The sequence below is a fragment of the Drosophila navojoa genome, chromosome 5 (genome assembly GCF_054131105.1).
Source record: "Drosophila navojoa isolate 15081-1374.11 chromosome 5, UAZ_NAV_1.0, whole genome shotgun sequence".
Classification (NCBI taxonomy): Eukaryota; Metazoa; Arthropoda; class Insecta; order Diptera; family Drosophilidae; genus Drosophila; species Drosophila navojoa.
In genome coordinates this window covers 24,120,085-24,138,402 of record NC_142893.1, presented here as the reverse complement: position 1 = coordinate 24,138,402, position 18,318 = coordinate 24,120,085, and the positions used below count along the sequence as shown (strand labels likewise).

At 41.5% G+C, this 18,318-nt stretch overlaps 2 protein-coding genes across 2 annotated transcripts; one reads left to right on the top strand and one right to left on the bottom strand.

The window, feature by feature from the left end:
- The first annotated feature begins 401 nt into the window (after positions 1-401).
- Positions 402-1,567, top strand: Had2 (beta Hydroxy acid dehydrogenase 2). The gene is made up of 2 exons (XM_018103599.3): positions 402-831; positions 907-1,567. The coding sequence occupies exons 1-2, from the start codon at positions 421-423 to the stop codon at positions 1,441-1,443; spliced, it is 948 nt and encodes a 315-aa protein (XP_017959088.1). The 5' UTR covers positions 402-420; the 3' UTR covers positions 1,444-1,567.
- Positions 1,568-16,318: 14,751 nt separating this feature from the next.
- Positions 16,319-17,704, bottom strand: LOC108652899 (kelch-like protein 26). The gene is made up of 2 exons (XM_018103096.2): positions 16,757-17,704; positions 16,319-16,698 (listed from the first exon to the last, which is right to left on the bottom strand). Exons 1-2 carry the CDS (start codon positions 17,635-17,637, stop codon positions 16,440-16,442), a joined length of 1,140 nt encoding a protein of 379 aa, XP_017958585.1. The 5' UTR covers positions 17,638-17,704; the 3' UTR covers positions 16,319-16,439.
- Between the last annotated feature and the right edge of the window lie 614 nt (positions 17,705-18,318).

Genomic DNA, 18,318 nt, shown 5'->3' with positions numbered 1-18,318 from the left:
ATCCTCATCACATCCAAGGCTCCCTGCAGCTCCGTTTTGAAAAGAATGTAGAAAAGAAAATTATTTGCATTACTCACAGTTATTATAATATGCAAGGGACTTTAAAAATCGTCGGCGAGACATAATAATGAATAAGTCAAGCTGTTTAATGCAAAAGTTTTCTCTGCACTTTATTTCACTTGTTGGCAGTCACTCTTATGCGACTTGAAACTTTTCCTCCGCTTCGCATTTCTGGGCGATAAACAAAATCTACATGCCCAAGCCCGAATGCAAAGCAGAAAAATCAACAAGTCATTATCATTAATGGCATTTTAATTATGTGTATGCGGCATGAACTCGAACCCACAGCGATAAATCTCAACGACGACGGCGACGACGACGACGACGTCGGCAGCGAGTCTCAGTTGGCGATAGTATAAAATGGGTGGTCAGAGGATCGGCATCGTGGGCAGCGGCCTCATTGGGCGCGCGTGGGCATTGCTGTTCGCCTCCGCCGGCTACCGGGTTCAGCTCTACGACATTCTGGAGTCGCAGATAGCGACGGCACTCGACGATCTGCGCGAGGAGTTGCAGCAACTGGAGGCTAAGGGCGCTCTGCGTGGCAGCCTGACGGCTGCGGTACAATTCGAGCTCATCAGCGGCTGCACTCAGCTGAAGGAGTTGGTGCAGGACGCGCTGCACATACAGGAATGTGTGCCGGAACAGCTGCAGCTGAAGCGTTCGCTCTATGCCCAACTGGATGAGCTGCTGGAGCCCCAAACCGTGCTAGCCAGCTCGACAAGCACGTTCATGCCGTCGCTCTTCAGCGAGTCGTTGAAGCGACGTTCTCAGGTGGGACCCACAGTTGGTTTGAAGTGAATGGATTATAAATTACTTTATTATTTCATCCATGCCTATTTCCTATAGATTCTTGTCGCTCACCCACTCAATCCACCATATTTCATACCACTCGTCGAGCTGGTGCCCGCGCCTTGGACTACCGAAGAGGCTCTGGAGCGCACTCGCTTGCTAATGCTGGCCCTGGGTCAGCGTCCGGTGGTGCTGAAGCGTGAGATTCAGGGCTTTGCCACCAATCGCATACAGTACGCCATACTGAACGAGGTCTGGCGGCTGGTCTCTACGGGCATCATCAGCGTGGCAGATGCGGATCGCGTGCTCAGCGATGGATTGGGCATGCGGTATGCGCTGATGGGCTCCCTGGAGACCGCGCATCTGAATGCGCCCGGCGGCATTGCAGATTATTTCCAGCGCTTCGGCGGCGAAATAGCCGCTGTGAGCGCCACCTATGGACCAACGCCCGACATGGGAGCCGAGGCTGAAACGCTGGCGGAGATAGCGCGTCAATGCGAAGAGCTGGTGCCGCTCGAGGCACTACCGGCGAGGCGGGCGGCGCGGGACGAGTTCCTAACACGCCTAGCGCAGCTCAAGCGGCAGCTCCCATAAAATCGATTGCACTGCTCTGTATTTCCATTTATGCTGATTAAACGGGAGCTGACTCGACCCCTCATGGCACAATTGGCGAGCTCGCTTTCAATTCGTTTGCAGCTAGACGTGTGCATTAATGAAATTAATTTTATTTTCTTTCTGTTCAATTTTTTGTTTTTTTCATTCTATTATTCTGTTCTCCTTTTTTGGCAACGTGTCACCTTTCCGTTTGTTGACTTTGGACTGCTTTTCCATTTCAATTCCGACTTCGACACTTGACCTGCTTGAATGCAATCAGCCTTAATTCACTTTTCACTTGACACGCGGCAAATTCCGGCAACGAACCAAAAGTTAATAAAACCAATGAGGGATTGCGAACGGGTCACAGCTGATTTTTAATTAAAACTTTGCCGAATTAAGCAGAAAAATAATATATGTATATACTGGAGAGTATATGTCAAATATGTGAGCTTTAGCCTTAGCTTTAAATGAAAAAATGAAATGAATCCCAGTTAAAGGTAAATGAACTACAGGTCTATTCTCAAGCAATACTAATATCCCCCGGGACTGTAAATAAAAGTTTTGAATTTTTAAAAATTATATTATTTTTTTATAAAAAACATTTAGAACAAAATAAAGTTTAATTTCTAAACTTATTTTTAATTAATCATTTTTTTTTTTTTTTTTTTTTTTTTTTTTTGTGTAATTAAAACATTATGACAGATGGAAAAGTGTAATTCTAGCTTTTTGATTCTACATTCAATAAATATATACATATATTTTTTAAATACCTCAAAAATTAATTTTTATTTCTTATTTTTTTTCTATAAAAAATTATAATTGTTAAGGTCCCTGCTGATAGCTCGCTTTTCACATTTACATTTATTGTTAGTAATATGCAAAAAATTGTGTTATAGCCGTTAAGTTTGTTATGAGAGAAAGAAGTTTGTTAATGCGTCTTAACACTTTGCAGCTTAAGTAGACATGTGTGTATGTGTGTGTGTGTTTATGCTCTTATTAAATTCATAAATCTGCATTAAGTGCGCTTGTCTGTAGTTACATGTATGTATGTGTGTAAGCTTATTTCTCTGAGAGTAAGTGTGTGTGTGTGTTTGGCATAGCCTAACAAACCGCTTTACATTTTACTCGCTGTTCGCAGCTCGTTGCTGGAAAAAGCATTTTTCATTTTTAGACGCAATTTTTTGTGTGTGTGCGCGCGTTTCTTTTTAATAAACTCTCTGCCTTCCTAAGCACATGCTCGTACATCCCATTTACCATGTAACACACACATAGACAGATACAGATACAGATACGTAGACACGCACACACACTACATGTTGGCTGGCCCTATTCATGGCGCAGTGTAATTTATTTCGCTTTCGCCGCAAAAAAAGGCGAATAAAATAAAAATTGATTAAAAACCACTTTAATATAGCTCATTGTCACATTTACTTGCCTCCCAGCATGGCGAAGCCTTATAAATGAGCTCTTAAGCTTCTCTGTCTGGCAGTTAGACAATAAATATATAAGCTTGGGATTTCTACAGATAAAAGAGATGGTGTAATTGAAACTGGGAACAATTCACAAACCGCTTAGTTTGTGTTTCTAACAAATCAAATAAAATAAAAAATATTCCATTTTGTTTATAATATACTTTAATAAATATTTTATTATATACGTTATACAAAATTGAAGTACATTTCATTCTATCAAACTTGTTCGGTATTATGAGTAGGTCATATCGCATTATATACATGCATAGATGTATATGTGAAGCTGTGAGATTAGGAGCAAAGTCTGTTTTTAAAGTTCCCCGATTCATGAGTTGCTATCGCTGTTTTGGTGTGGGGCTGAGAAATGCTACAGTGTGGTTTTGTGGGGTATTATCTGAGTGATTTTACGTCATGGCTATAGAAACAGAAAGAAATCGAAGCAGTTACTGCTAAGCTGTGGAGGCTATTTAGAGAAGGTAGTTATTACTGGATCAGACTAGAACTGTCATGCTGGTGGATACATTGAGAAGTTATGCTATAGTTGTAAGTTATCTCAATCACAATCAATTAGTCATCAATCTGCATCACAGTCTTGACCTGTAGCACAGCTAAATTGCAAGTCAACAAAATATAGTCTTCACGGTTCTTCACCCGGCATAAGCTGGTGCGTAATCTACCTAGGGGGACTCCCGCCAGATTCTGACTCTGATGGTGACGTATTATTAGAAGGTTTCTCTGTCTTAAACTCAACTTGGCAAACATAATATTTGTGTATCTATGGATTTACTGCTGCATTTGGCAATAATTCATTCATTAACCTGTCATCTGCCATCCTAAGGCGCATCAGTATAGACATTAGAACTCATCAATCTATATAAATAATCTACAGCTGCAGATTCTTACCCGAGCCGAGATAAGCCAGCTGGTAAAGTACATTTGGGGATTCACGTTGGATTGACAATTTTGTATAAAAACCAACCTCGGCTCTAGGGCACATTAGTTTGTAGCCGCCTCAAGATGCGCCACGCATTCTTTGTTTTACTATTCGCAATCGTCGCCTGCTGCTTCGATCTGGGTCACACAAGTCTGCATAGACATCCTATGCCGCCGCCTCCTCCTGGAAACCAATGGAATCCCTTTGATTTTCGACCATCGCCTTTCAATCCGGGACAGCCAAGATTTTAAATAATATAAGCTATCAATAAATTGTAAATCAAAAGGAAGACCGCAAAACGTATACAAACAATATTATATATACTATACTATATATACTATATATTAGTGATATTCCTGTAATGGCGATCGATTAAATATGAAATGAAAATGTTTCCAATTAGATAGCACAGTCTACTCAAAAATGCATCTTCCTGTTCCTGCTGAATATTCTATTGGGGGTATCTCAGCAACAGCAACGAAGAGAACTAACTAAACATTCTATTTAATTATTGATTTCCGCTCACTTGATGACCGAGTGGCATTATTTATTTTTAGTGTACATTGAAAACAAAACAAAATAAGACAAATTTTGCTGTTTTACTCCGAAATGAAAGTTGGCGATGCCAGAACGAATTGATTTGCTTGTATTTGATATTATTGTGGCAGTTGCTTGTGATGCAGAGTCAAAAGTTTAAATTACTGCGCATCGTTGCGGCCAATTGTTAGTGTAAAATACCCCAAACAATTAGAAACCACAATCGCTGCCCCGGCAACGTGCAACTTTTCATTTTTCGCTGCTGCACTGGCTGACACTCGGCCCTACGCCCACACGGCAGCAGCAGCAGCGGCAGCAGGAGTAGCCGCACCAGCAGGAGGAGTACCAGCAGCAGCAGGGAACTACGAATGCATTTTAAGGTTAATGCCCCGGGCAACTCTAAGCAGCCAGCCACCCGGACGGGCGCTCAGTTGGGTGCCCGGGATTGCAGGGCTTGCAGGTTTTACAAACTTGCTCAACATTCTGGCTGTCAGTATATTTGGTGGAATGCTTCTGCTCTTTTCGGTTTTTCAATTATTTTTTTATTTTTTTTTTTTTTTTCATTTTTCGTATCGTTTTTTTCTACAGCTCTCAAGTTTTCCCTCTAGCTGCAAACTTTGCATTGCCCCCATTGTCAAGTGAGGCGCACATAATGCGATTTTAATACTGATTTCCTGGGGGCAGCTCTGGCCAAGTTCGGTTCCATCATGTTGTGTTATACTTATGTGTAATTCATAAGCCTTTAACTGCTTATTTGCTTATATACACGGCGCTTCCTTGTCGGTCCATCAGACAAGGCGAGAGAGCTGTGTACCAGAGTAATAAGTATTATAATAGCTAACAACTAGCATACTTTCTCTCTCTCTCTCTCTCTCTCTCTCTCTCTCTCTCTCTTTCTCTTTGTCTGTGTCTGTCTATATCTAATCAGCTCTAATTGTATCGTAGCTCAAGCACTTCAGCCGCTTAACTCTTTCACCAATTGCAATTGCACAAATGCAATCTAAAACCCACTAGTATTGTTGAGAACGGCATAGACAAGCGAATTATAAGTCGCCAAATGCGTAACTGTGCATTTAATTGCAGTCATATATATATATTCACACGTAATATTGTATTTTGAGAGTCTAAAGATAAATGGTAGAAATGATTGAAAACTCTTGCAATGGCATTCAGCAAGCTTTAAAGGCATATTCTAAGTGATTATGTAAGAGATCCAACAACCCGAAGCACAGTCGCTAAATCGCGTGCCTAGCCATTTTTCGCCGCTAGGTGGCGCCCTAGGTAAATGCAGCCGCACGAGCCGGTGCACTGGTTCATCTGGTTACCAGTCGTGTTTAAAGATCACAGCGCAAACCAACCCCAACAATGGAGCAGTGACTATTCTGTGTGTGTGTGGGTCTGTGTCTGTGTCTGAGAGGGCTTTCACAATCCTATTAAAGTATCAGACAATCTAATCACCGGCAGCTCAAAAACCGCGCAACTCGCACACGCGCTAAACGTTGTCAGAGCACCACAGAGACAGGAATGGCCGGAGTTGAGGCAGCGGTTAGAGTTGAAGCAGGAACGGGTGTTTGTTGCGTTGACAGCGCAGCATTTACAGAATACAGATGCACAATCAGATAATTACAGCAACAACAACAGCGCATTACAAGCGAAATGTCCACTAAAACGACTGCCACTTGAACAAAACCAAAGCCGAATGCTGAAGGACGCAGCAGCTAGAGGAGTCACTACTTGGAGTTAAGGCAGGAACCCGAGCAGGAGCAGGAGCAAGGGAAGAAGCAAAGCTTCAGTCGTTGCGCCAGCCACGCCTTTCATTTTGATGGCCCACTAGGAGGATGCTTTCCTGGCTCTCCCATTGTCTCCATTTCAATTCTGAGGCCATGGACTGATTGTGTGTGTGTTTGTGGTTGGCTGTGTGTTGTCTGACTGTTGCCTGATTGTTGTGAGTCCTGCGTCAGTTTAATTTGAATACACTTAAGTGTACTGCGGTCTGCCATGGCCGTCACAAGAATTTCCAATTGAAAATCACTTCAAGTTTAATTTGATTGCTGCTGTGCGAGCCGAAGTCCTAGCCGAGAGAGACAGAGGGAGAGAGTGAGTGAGTGAGTGTGCCGTAAGCAGCTTGCCAACCTGAATTCCTAGCTCAGCTTTAATCACATTTGTCTCTGTCATTAATATTGATGAAAGCTCGTTAGCATTGCATAAATCCAACTTGAAACGGAATCTGTAAAGTGTTCAAAATGCCTTGCAACTTCCGATGTTTTCCATCTAACCAATGGTTGAGGACTTTCCAGCAGAGTTGAGCCTTAGTCCTCAAACTTAATTCATTACAGTTGGTGAATCCAGCGCCAGTTGCCTTTAATCGTTTAAAATTCTTTCATGTCATCATAACATCTTGATCGTTCATTCTAAAAAGCACATTTTTATACTAATTCATGAAAGCTGCTGTAACAGTTTATAACACTTTTAGAGCTCTCCAATTTTACCGACATAATTTCTTATGACATGCGTAAAAATAATGTATACACCTATTGAGGGCGTGGAAAATATTTCTATTAGAGAGATGGACATAGCTGAGGAAAGAGTTACATGGTGTAATATCACAGTCAACTTCAGAAATACTTTTATCTTTTGACTGCAGTATATAGACACCTAGCCTGGCTGTTTTTCTGAGAGTATATAGTATATAGTGCTCTCTTGAGACTTTGTAACCATCTGGCTGATTCTAACTATTTCCAAATAATTCTTCAAGTTTTTATAACTATAAAAAATCAAGCATCAGTAATGGCTCTAAATTTCTTTTCTATTTTGACTACAAGAGAGTAAAAATGAGAAACCGCAAAGAAAATGGATTCAGTAGAAATAGTTGACTGGTATGCGGCATGGAAACGCAAATAAAGATGAAACTAAGAAAGTCTTCACCACCCTAAAACTCAAATGCCCTTTAAGTTAAGTGCATATAAGACCGAGCTCGTAAAGTTGGTGAGAAAAGAATTGAGAAGATTTCAAGGTTGTTGCGAATAGTAAATAAAACTAAAATAGAATTTGGGTTTCACTGTAAACCAAATGCAATGGATCTGTAGCAGTTATATGCTTTCCATTAAATATGTGTGACCTGTTATCTCGCTGTGCATATATAGCGAACGAACAAGCGAATGTGCAACTAGATGAACAGTGTATACGGCAGCAAGAGCGGCAACAAATTGGATTTACATTATTTACAGCATATTACACACTGACGCAGCAGACGATATATGTATATATTGCGCATCGATAGAGGTGGAATATGTGTATGTACGGCTAAATATATGTTGGCGAGTGTGGGGCCAAAATTGGCTCGCTTGCAACGCGGCGTATACGCAACACAACAAACGAAGTAGGCGAGTCATGCAAGGCAGAGGATTCGACAAGAGGTAAGCACACGGATCGGATCCTTGGGGGCAGGGAAATTAATTAAATTAAGTCAACGAAAAGTGAAACGGCATAAGCGAAAACGCAATACGAGACACACTCACATATACATACACACACAGGATGGCATGCGGCAGGCAGACAGCAACTCGTTTCGTAGCCTGGCTAGGACAGCGGGGAAGTTTTGCCCGCAGGCCTGATGTCAGGACGCGAAGTCTTTGACATTCGTCGTTTGCTGGCTCCCTCATCACTTTGATGCCACACAGCAGGCCAGCCGCCCTTTGCCCCCTTTACCCCTTCAGCTTCATTTAGAGAGTGTGTAGCGATAAGCTCGCTTCGTTATAATCCTAATTAAATATTTAGGTTTACTCTATGGCTGTATTTACTTTTTGCTTCGTTCCTCTTCCTTGATATCTATATGTGTATTTTTTCTTCTCTTCCTTTTCGCCAACCCACTTTCCTTTCCTTTGCTGCGGATGCTCGTTGTATTGCTGTTGCTGATGCCGGGCTCCAGATAAGTGCTGGGGTCACTTGGCAAGGGTTAATTGCATTAAAGTTATGACAACTGCCAACAAATTTGAAGCTTGTGACTCGTGTCTGAAAAAAGTAGACAAAATCAAGCCAAGCTAAGCCAACCCAATGTTTATTGTGCACCAGAAGAAACTAATTAGCTAGAGTTGAGCGCTTTATTCACTTCATATTGAGATGTGAGAAGCGCGAAGCACGAAAGAAAAATGTCCTAAGCCAATTAGTCAAATTTTATATACACTGAACATATTAAAAATGGAATTTCAGAGTATAATGGTTAAGTGAAAAAGTATTTAGCAGACAAAGGAGATGTGGCTGACCTCAAAGTAATATAGAATATATGTTCTAGATCAGGACAGATCCAGTCTTTCATTCAACCTTCTTCCCGCCTCCTCGTTCGTCTATCCATCGTGCTGCTCTTCCTTCCTCCCGTCCGTCTGTCCACCGACTGCTCATTCGTCTACCCGTTTGTCTCCCTGTCCGTACGGCCATGCGTTTATCCGTCAATCTATCGCTTAATCTACCGTCCACTCATCCGCCAAGCCGTCCGTCCGTCTATCCGCCCTTCCTCTGTCCGTCTATCCGTTCTTCTGCCAGTCCGTATGCAATGATAGCAAGAATTCCTATACTAAGCGCAGTACAAGTTTATTATTCACGTGTTTCCCATAAAAGTCACTTCAAATGATTTTTAAGCGGGTTTACGATCGTGAGAGACAGCATATGCATAGATGAGAATAATTGAAACAGCAGCTCCACTAAGAGTGCACGTGGAGATCCACGTCAGGAAGGCTCGACCGCTGCACTTTGAATTGTGTAGATAAGCATAACTGAAGGAAATACACTGACTGAATTTTTATAAAGGTAACTCAACTCTGAAGGAATTTTGTAGTAGTTAAAACAAATTCCAGTCCAATTTTATGGCTAGCTCAGGCAGTATTCCATATTATTTTGATGTTTTAATTTCTTTCGATTTAAGCTAGAATTTGCCGAGTAGAAACACCTCAGTCCGACTAGTTGCCTCTAATGAAACCAATTTAATCTTGACACTCAGGCCAAACGTCTAGGCATGCTGTCTGGCTGTCGCTGCACCACCAACTGGCCTGAGCCACTATCTGGCAGCTTTGCTTTGTTGGATGTCTGCCGCACTTGAAGCAGCGCGCAATTTGTTTTAATCAACAAAGTCAAAAAGGGGCACGTAGTGGAGCGCAGTGCACAAAAATTAAATAAACTTTGTGTTGGGCCAACAATTCACCCAGCTACGAGCAGCAGCACCACCGCAGCCACTGCTTCAAATGTCTGCGGCTACATTTGAGGAGGGAGATCAGACAAAACGCTGACAGGCAGCTAAAAATCTGGGAACGGGAGTTGCCAGTACGCAGGACGCAGGACGCAGGACGACTACAGGACGTGACTGGCCGAGAGCAGCAGCTACTTCCAGTTCGAAATGCAATGACTTCCCCCAGCAGCCAGTGTCTGATATCCTTTAACTGTTTAATATTGCAGCAAAATGAGAAAAAATTATGCTTCAGTCCTCTGCAGAGCAGAGCAATGCAAACAAATTAAGCCAAATTGCATGAGTCGGCAAACAATTAGCGTGCGCCCACACTCAAGCTCATTATCCGAATAACACTATCCGCACACCCCTACATATACAACCGTCCCATACATAGATATTACGTGTGCACAGCCAGACAGGCCAATAAATGAAAAAATTCCTCAAATGTCCATAAATTTTCTCAGCCACCCTACTATGTATGACTCTAGCCGCAATCCGATAAAGAAAACAAGAATCTGTGTTCCTTTTCTCCTAGATATCTGAACAATTTCAGCACATTGTTATACACTGTTCAAAAATAAGGCATATGTCCTGCAAGAAGTCTTCCGACTTGGTAAATTCCAAAATATTTATACGTGTATAGACTACAATTTGAAAATATGGATAAAAGGGATTTTGTTTAAAATATATTCTGATTGAGTTAGTCGAAAATTACTCATCAGATGATCGATTGAATATATGTATATTTTGCAATATGGTCTGCATGATTGATTGAATTTATTACTGATTGATTATTATTACTGGTTGATCTATAGAGTGAATAAAAAATTGACTTTATAGATAGATTGATTGACCTTATAAATGATTGAAATAATTGATTGACTAGCTTTCTATTGGAGTACTAGGCCGAGTGACTAACTCAATAATAGAACATTGACCAATTGAAGCACATACTACTGACTGCTCAACTGACTGATTGACCGACTGAGCAATTCACTGATTGGATCGGCTGCAAGAATCTTTCAGCGATTTCCAAATAATATTAACCAATAGACTGATTCAATGACTGAACAAGTTACTATATGATCGTCCCATCAACTGGTTTGAGGAATTGACTAATTGCTTGACCAATTAACTCATTGTCGGATGGGTGATTGATAGCGTTTTCATATTCAATCAAGTATTGATTGACTTAATTTCCCTTATGACTGATGGACCTACTGAATGTCTTCATAATCTTTAAACTCATTGAATGACTGAATGATTGACCACGTGATTGGTTAAATGAATGATTTTATTGGCTGCAGATGTGCGACTTTTAAATGCTGATTCAAGCATTGCTTGGGTAGGGTATCCATTCGTAGTTGGGTCTCTTCACTGTAGAATATTTGTTTTTATTACTGTTTTGTATTGCCTTTCATTGTGTGTTATCAATAAAGCAAATTGAATTTGGTGCGGTACAAAAAGTGTCACTCAGGTCGATCAAGATGAATGCCGACTGGATATCATGAATTCCGAGGGGGCGAGATGAAGCAACAACGAGCAACAATGGTCCATTGTCTGTTGTTAGATGATGCCGGACACTTGAAATTGGCAAATAAAATTAATGTATGGGATTCTCTGTTTGCTAAATGCATTGATGAATGAAAAGGTTAAGTCACAGGTCAAGCAAACAGTCTTCCCCCGCCGTGGTTAATTTGTTTTGTTTTCTGCTGTCCGTTTTCTTTCTGATTGACAGATAAACCCGTATCAATTCTATTAAATATAACAAATGTATTTTTCGCAAATGAGAGTTCATCTAACCCTGTCTCTTTCCCTCAGTCTTTTTCATACATATATGAGCGGAGTGATGGAAACGTAGCAAATAAGTATTTAGTAAATAACATATGCTAAAATAATATATATATGTATGTGTTTGCATTTAATATAGATTCTCAACACATTTATTAATTGTTTAATGACTAAACATTTGGTTACTCATATTATCATATCAGATTATCAAAGATTTTTCATGTACAAATATACATATTTCTTAAATAATTTTATCAAATACCGATTCCATTTTTTTTTTTTTTTCTCAAGTAAGTCCATTGACTTAGCTCAGTCCAGCTCAGTTCTCAACTTTAACTTTAGGGTATCCACCAGTCCGACCCTTCGAGCAAGAGCACTTGCACTTTGTTAAACAGCTACTAAATGTAGACATCCGACAGCCATCTGTGATTGTTGCTGTCAGCTTTTGTTGCTTATTATTTATCATCCGTTTTAACTCCTGATTCCCATGCCTCCTGCCACGGATCATGCCCTTTACGCCCTCCACCCTGCCCCGCCCTGCCCTTTGCCCGCTGCAATGAATCAACGGAGCTGCTGCGCGCGTGTGTGTTGTCTGCCTACAATAGGCACAGCATGATTTATTATATGCCTGCTACTATTGGAGGGCGTGGCACCGCCCACAGGCAACAGCAGACTAATGGCCGCAAAAAACATGCAATCGATTGTTAACAACTAATAAAACAAATCAGTGAAAAATGTGCGTTGCCCCCCATAAATGCGAGACTCGCTACAAATATCGTACATACGAGTGGATTTACAAGTTAATTGGGAAATATTTGAAGAGCCAGTATTGGAGAATTCGCAGTGATGTGGGCAGCACTTAAATGCTAAATGAAAATGAAATTGATTTAAATATTATTACAGTTTCACAGTAGATATAATAATAGATGAATAAATTTTTACTTTATAATTTATATACATACATATACTACCACTAGGTAGTAGTCGTACTGTCGTTTTATTTTTATGTGAGAAACTGCCGTATTTTTAGGATTTTCTTAATGACTAATGAATCCACATATCGAAGCTGGAGACCAGGGCTGCTATTATCGATAGCACACAGGGCTACAGAGCCTATATTAAGATTCGAAATGGCTTAGCTCACAACAGCGGGTATTTTGAAAACAATTCGAAATAAATTTTATATATGTACAATATAAATGTATATGCAAATATATGAATATCTTTAAAATTCCATTAAATTCAACTGCCTGACCATACAAAAAAACAAAAAAATGCTGCAGCAGCAGTTTTGGGCATTTAACGATTTGCGACCAATTAAAGCCGCATAATTTCTGGCCGCCTTTGCGCCTGGTTGGACCGTAGACGTGTCTGCATTTTTGCGCCCTCTGGCCCAGCCCCAGACCGCCAGCCACTCAGTCGCCCCCGAACACAAGGGGCGCAGGCTGTCCCCGGCAATGTTGGTGTTGGCTAGAAATTGCAATGTCATTGTTGCGAGTCAGCGCGCGGCGGCAGGACACAAAAACCATGTGGCTAGTAATTCATTACCCCGACCGCGACAGACACCCACACACACCATAACATACACACACACACACACATTTATACGACAATTCACATGGCCGCCGACGCCATTTAATGTGCAAACAAAAGGCGCTGGCACCACAAAATACTACAGAAAAGAATAAAAGAGGAAATAAAACACAAAGAAATAAAAGCCAAAAACAGAAAGAAGAGCTTGTCAAATGTTATGAAGTATTTGTAAAGTGCAGACAATGGCAAAAAATGCAAGGGAGCACAGAGAGAAAAGGGACAGAGAGTGAGCGAGAGAGAGAGAGAGAGAGAGAAGGGCAATTGCCCCGCTCTGCGCCATACTAAAAGTTAAAATAACGAGCGATAATTAATGGAATGACAACATAAAGCAGGCAACAATTTCAACAGTTTCCATTGCTGAGGCGTTAGGAACTGCAGCCGAGCCAACCGATTCCTACTCCTACTCCTACTACCACTCCTCCACTTGCGGCCCCTTTCCCTGTGCTCGCTCTATAGAAGCTGTGAATCGTTATCGAGGCGGGCGCGCGAAATAAAAATTGAAGCGGAAACAGCGCCAATGCCATGTGAACGGAAGGCATGTGAATGTGAATGTGAATGTGAATGAGAAAGTGCGGAGAGTGGTGGGTGGACTGTAGAGTGTCGACTGTGAAGTGCGGAGTGTGAATGGTGCTTCGAGCAACCGGAAATGCATTGTTTCACGCGCAATTTCATTCTAGTATTTATTATGAGCAGAAGTGTCCGCAGAGCCTCCATCTCGCATACGATTTGAAGGCACGGCCGGACAGCAAGGCATTTAATTAATGCAAAAGTAATCAAAAATAATTAATTAGAAGTGCGCCAAGTGAATTCCAAGTGTCTGCGAACAGTGTGAGCAATGCATGTGGATTAAGCTACATATATTCTCCTTTTCATTTATCAATCTCTTCTTATGTGTGAATGCATTAATTACTAATCAGTGAAAAACAAATAAAATTGGTGAATTAATACTAATTAATAATAAATTTAAAACTTTTTGAAATACTAGATTTTTCACTTAATTTAATGCAACTTTGATTTATATTACATTTGATGCTCCAGCTAGAAATTTCACAAATCAGCCAAGATGAAGTAGAATTAAAAATGTACAATTTCTAAAAAGTTTCTGGATGAGGGGACAAGGTACTAGGCGAGGGGACTCAGATGCGAACCCTGGCAACGAAACATTTTTATTTATTTGTTAAAGTGTGTGGCTTTGCATTTGTATATTTGGCTGGAGCCACTGTTTAGAGAATCTCGGAGTTAAGCACTCCCCAGCTGTGAGTGCTCCTACTTGCCTTGAATATGGTTTTTCAAGAGAGGCAGATAAACTAAGGCACCATAAACTAATCTATGCACACATTTCATTTCGATGCACCTTTTCTTCACATGCCATGTATGCCGTGTAGTTCTCAAAGGTTTGTAAATTGACTCGGCTTAATAAGCACTGAATAATTAAGTTCCGAATTTTATTTAAGGGACAAGACCTGATTAAATTAGCCTTTCTGTATTGTCATGATGCCTTTCTGATGAGCTAGGACGAATATACATTCAATGCAATCTTCAATATGTGCCCAGGCTCCCTGGATGTTACTAAAAGCAAGGCGATGCATCCAATAGCAGAGTAGAAAGCTTTGTAAAGGAAGTCGTCTCAGTCGATCGCCAAATTAAGATCAGGGTTCGCGTTTTTTTTTTTTTTTTTTTTTTTTTTTGTTGTTGCAGTGCAACTAAAGGCAATCAACTATAATACAATACAATAAATCTCTGAGAAGATCTCGGTTATTGGCGAACCTAACTGGAAAAGTTCCAGGCTAAGCCAAAATGAGACAAAATATGGACTGATACAACAAAATAAACATATTTTATTTAATCATAATCATAATATTTCTTACTTTTAAGAGCCTTAAGAAATTCGATGTTCACATCTTGAAATATTTGCAAGCTGCGATTCTTGTGCTCGCCAATTATGCAAATGTTTTTGATATAACCCGACTTTAAGCGGCTTGTATTTTGCTGATCTGCCTGGCTGCCATTGCATTTATTAGCTGAGCATCATTAGGCCAAAACAGCAGCAACTGCAACAAATGCAACAACATCAGCTGTGACAACAACAACAACAACAACAACGACTACGACGACATTTGCCAGCAATCTCGCTTGCGCAACTTTGCAGACATCTTTTCCTTGGCCGCACAACATTTTCAATTTGCCAGCAAACAGGATGAGTGGAGCGGGGAGGGGCGTGGAGGGCGAGTCATGTGGCCTGGCACCAGGTGGTTACGGTCACAGCGGCACCGTGTACGAGCAGTGCGCTGCAGGCGCAGCAACTAGGTGGAGTGCCCTGTTTTGGGTTGGGGTGGTTGGGTGGCTCGGGTGTTGGGTAGGCGTGGCTGGTGCAAAAGCAACGCCGCGAGCTTTGAAACCAAAACAGGCTACGACCTGACGATGTTGACGATGTGGTTGCACTTATTCCCCATGTTTGGCCCAACTTGTTGCTGTTTTTGTTGTTGCTGCTTTTGCCGCTGATGAGGAAATTGTTTTGAAAATTACAAAATGCTGTAGAGCAGCAGCCAGCTTCAACCAGCATACATACAAAGTGCCAATATACACATATACATATATGTATGTACTATATGTTTATCGTGACAAAGTTGCCAAATGTTATGCGGGAAATTCGAGTAGTTCGCATTACCATGTGTCCATAAATATATTATGGTGCTATATTTAGAATATTTCCTGGTGCAAAATAGCTTAATGGAGTTTAAAATTATGTTCCCCATCCCTTCTACAGACGTCGACCTTGTTTTTAAATTATTCGTAACTGTTCGATTACAAATATTCATTCGAACTTTCGTCTTGTAAAGGAAATGCAACTTATTCGAAGTGAGCTGTTTTTCTATACCCTGAACCCATTGAGGCGCGTGAGGGTGGATGCATATGTATGTGTGTGCGTGCATAAAAGAAGTGCAGAATGATAAAAATATCAGCTTGGAGGGTTCAGGGGTCGAGCAGTCTCGACTACTTGTTTTTTTTTTTAGAAAACCAGCAGCCCGAGTATCTGCGTGTTAGTCATTTCCAAATTAAAGCAACACAACAAATGGGAATGTTGGGTAATTCTACAGGAAGCTACAGGAAGTTTCGCGAAATAGTTTTTATACTGCAACAGCAAAATACATCGCACAAATCTACTAAAATATACTGCATCACCTCGTGATTGATAAGCGGATTTAGAAACATCACAGAAAGCATTCTATGCTGCTTTACCAGACAGGCCTAGCTTCGGATAACAAAAGCATTTCGCTCAAAAACTAGAAAACACTCGTTAATTTTAAAGACTTTTTATAAATTATAAAAAAAAACACACACACACACACATACAGTTATATATCACAAAAGTGCAGTGAAATCCTCATATCTTTAAGATAATCTTGCATTCTGACTAAATCGATTCAAATGACCGAAGACTTGATTCTTAGACCATTTTGAAGCTGCTAGAACCGTGCTGAACGCTCAGTGCCTTCCAGCTGTATATGCCATTTTCTTGGATCACACGCAAATAATCCAAGAAATCATCGTAGCTGAAGTCCTTCACAGGATCATCGGGATTAGCCCTGTGATAGCTGCACAGATTATCAGAGATGAAAGGCCGGAGCACGGGCAGCTCGATCTTAAATATTTCGCAAAGGCGTTCCTTGGAGCCATCGTCGGCAAACATCGTGAGGCGGGCCGACCTGTTGAATAAGCAGAGATTACTAAATGTTGAAAACTCACATGCCTCTGTCCACTTACAAGGCCTTATACATAAGATCAGGGAAATCTTGCAGCTGGATGATGTACTCGACAGGCCCCTCAGCTCCGCCCGTCTGCAGTTGCATGATATACTCGAAAGGCAGCAACATCAGGTGCACCACCTGCATGAGGGCGATGGCATACTCTGCCCGTGCCTCCCAGTCGTGCATGAGCCAGCGCACGGCCGCATAGAACATCTCCTTCTCGCTATTAACGGCCACATTCTCGGAGCTGATCAGGTAGTGAATATGCTCGAAGGGCAGCTCAAGAAACTCCACGCTGGCGACCAGCGTGAGGAAAAAGCGTTGGATACGATGCAGCATGGAGATATCAAGGCCCGTTATGGGCAGCAAATGGCACAGCCGCAGCGACTCGTAGGACACTGCAAAGGCCTGATCCTCGCTAAACTCGTCGACCAGGTTTAGACTGAACCACACCTGCTTGATCAGCGAGTCCACCTCCAAGTACAAAGCTGTCGCCAGCACCTCCATAATGGAGCCGCGCTCCAGCTTCGCAACTGGCTGGATCATCCAGTGACAAGTGCGCACCAGGCCCTCCTCCGGCACCCGATCCTCGGGCAGCACCAATTCGCGCTGCCCCCCCTTCACACTTCGCATGGCGAGCTTCGAGTAGCACATGAAGCGCAGCCGATTCATACTGATCTGCCTGGTGCCGAGCCTCAGCACCAGATCGTTGGGATCGTTCAGTTCCCAGTTCTTCAGCACCATCGGAAGCAGCGGGTACTTCTTCCCCAGGCGAAACTCCACTTCGGGTATGTCCCAGATTGGCAGCTGATTGCCGCCGCGAAAATTATTCAGCGACAGTTTCGGCAGGGTCGGCTCCAGGGGCAACTTTTCCACGCTTTTCAGTAGCTCAGACATTTTGCTTAGAAACTAAAAATTTGGGAAAATATATTTCATTGAGACAAGCTACGCAGAAGGTGTTTGACTGATAATATATATCAAATATATGTACTATAAATTATTTAAGTTATAGCTGTCAACAAGCTAAAAAATGAAGCAATGCTTAACCTTAAGCCTTTATAAAAACTCAAGTAAAATGCAACTTCGAAAGAGATGAGCTAAATATTTGTCATCGTCATACAAAAGTTTCAGATATCGCGTAATTCATTTCATTGTATTATATTATACTATATTATATTACATTTTACAATATTGTGTAATACAGTATTCAATTATATTATTTGTATTCCATAGACTATGCTTAACTCCTAGAAAATGTCTAAGAATCGTCACATTATATAAACTTGAAATCCTGTGTAATTTGGGTACCCTATTATATCACATCGAATCATTCCCTTGGGTCAAACCCAGTTAAGTAAAAAGCTTATGTGTAGCTCCCGAGGACTAAGCGCCTGAGCAATGCGGACCTTACCCGCCACAGCAAAATCAATACCAAAAGTCTAGACTTGTTCATAAGTAGAATACGTATATAGCATAAATAATTGGTGCGGCTATATGTCAACATTTCAAGGAGCTCTCGAGCTCCTTGTCGGTCTCCAGCATTTTGGCCAATTAGACGCACAATGGGCCCCAAATTAT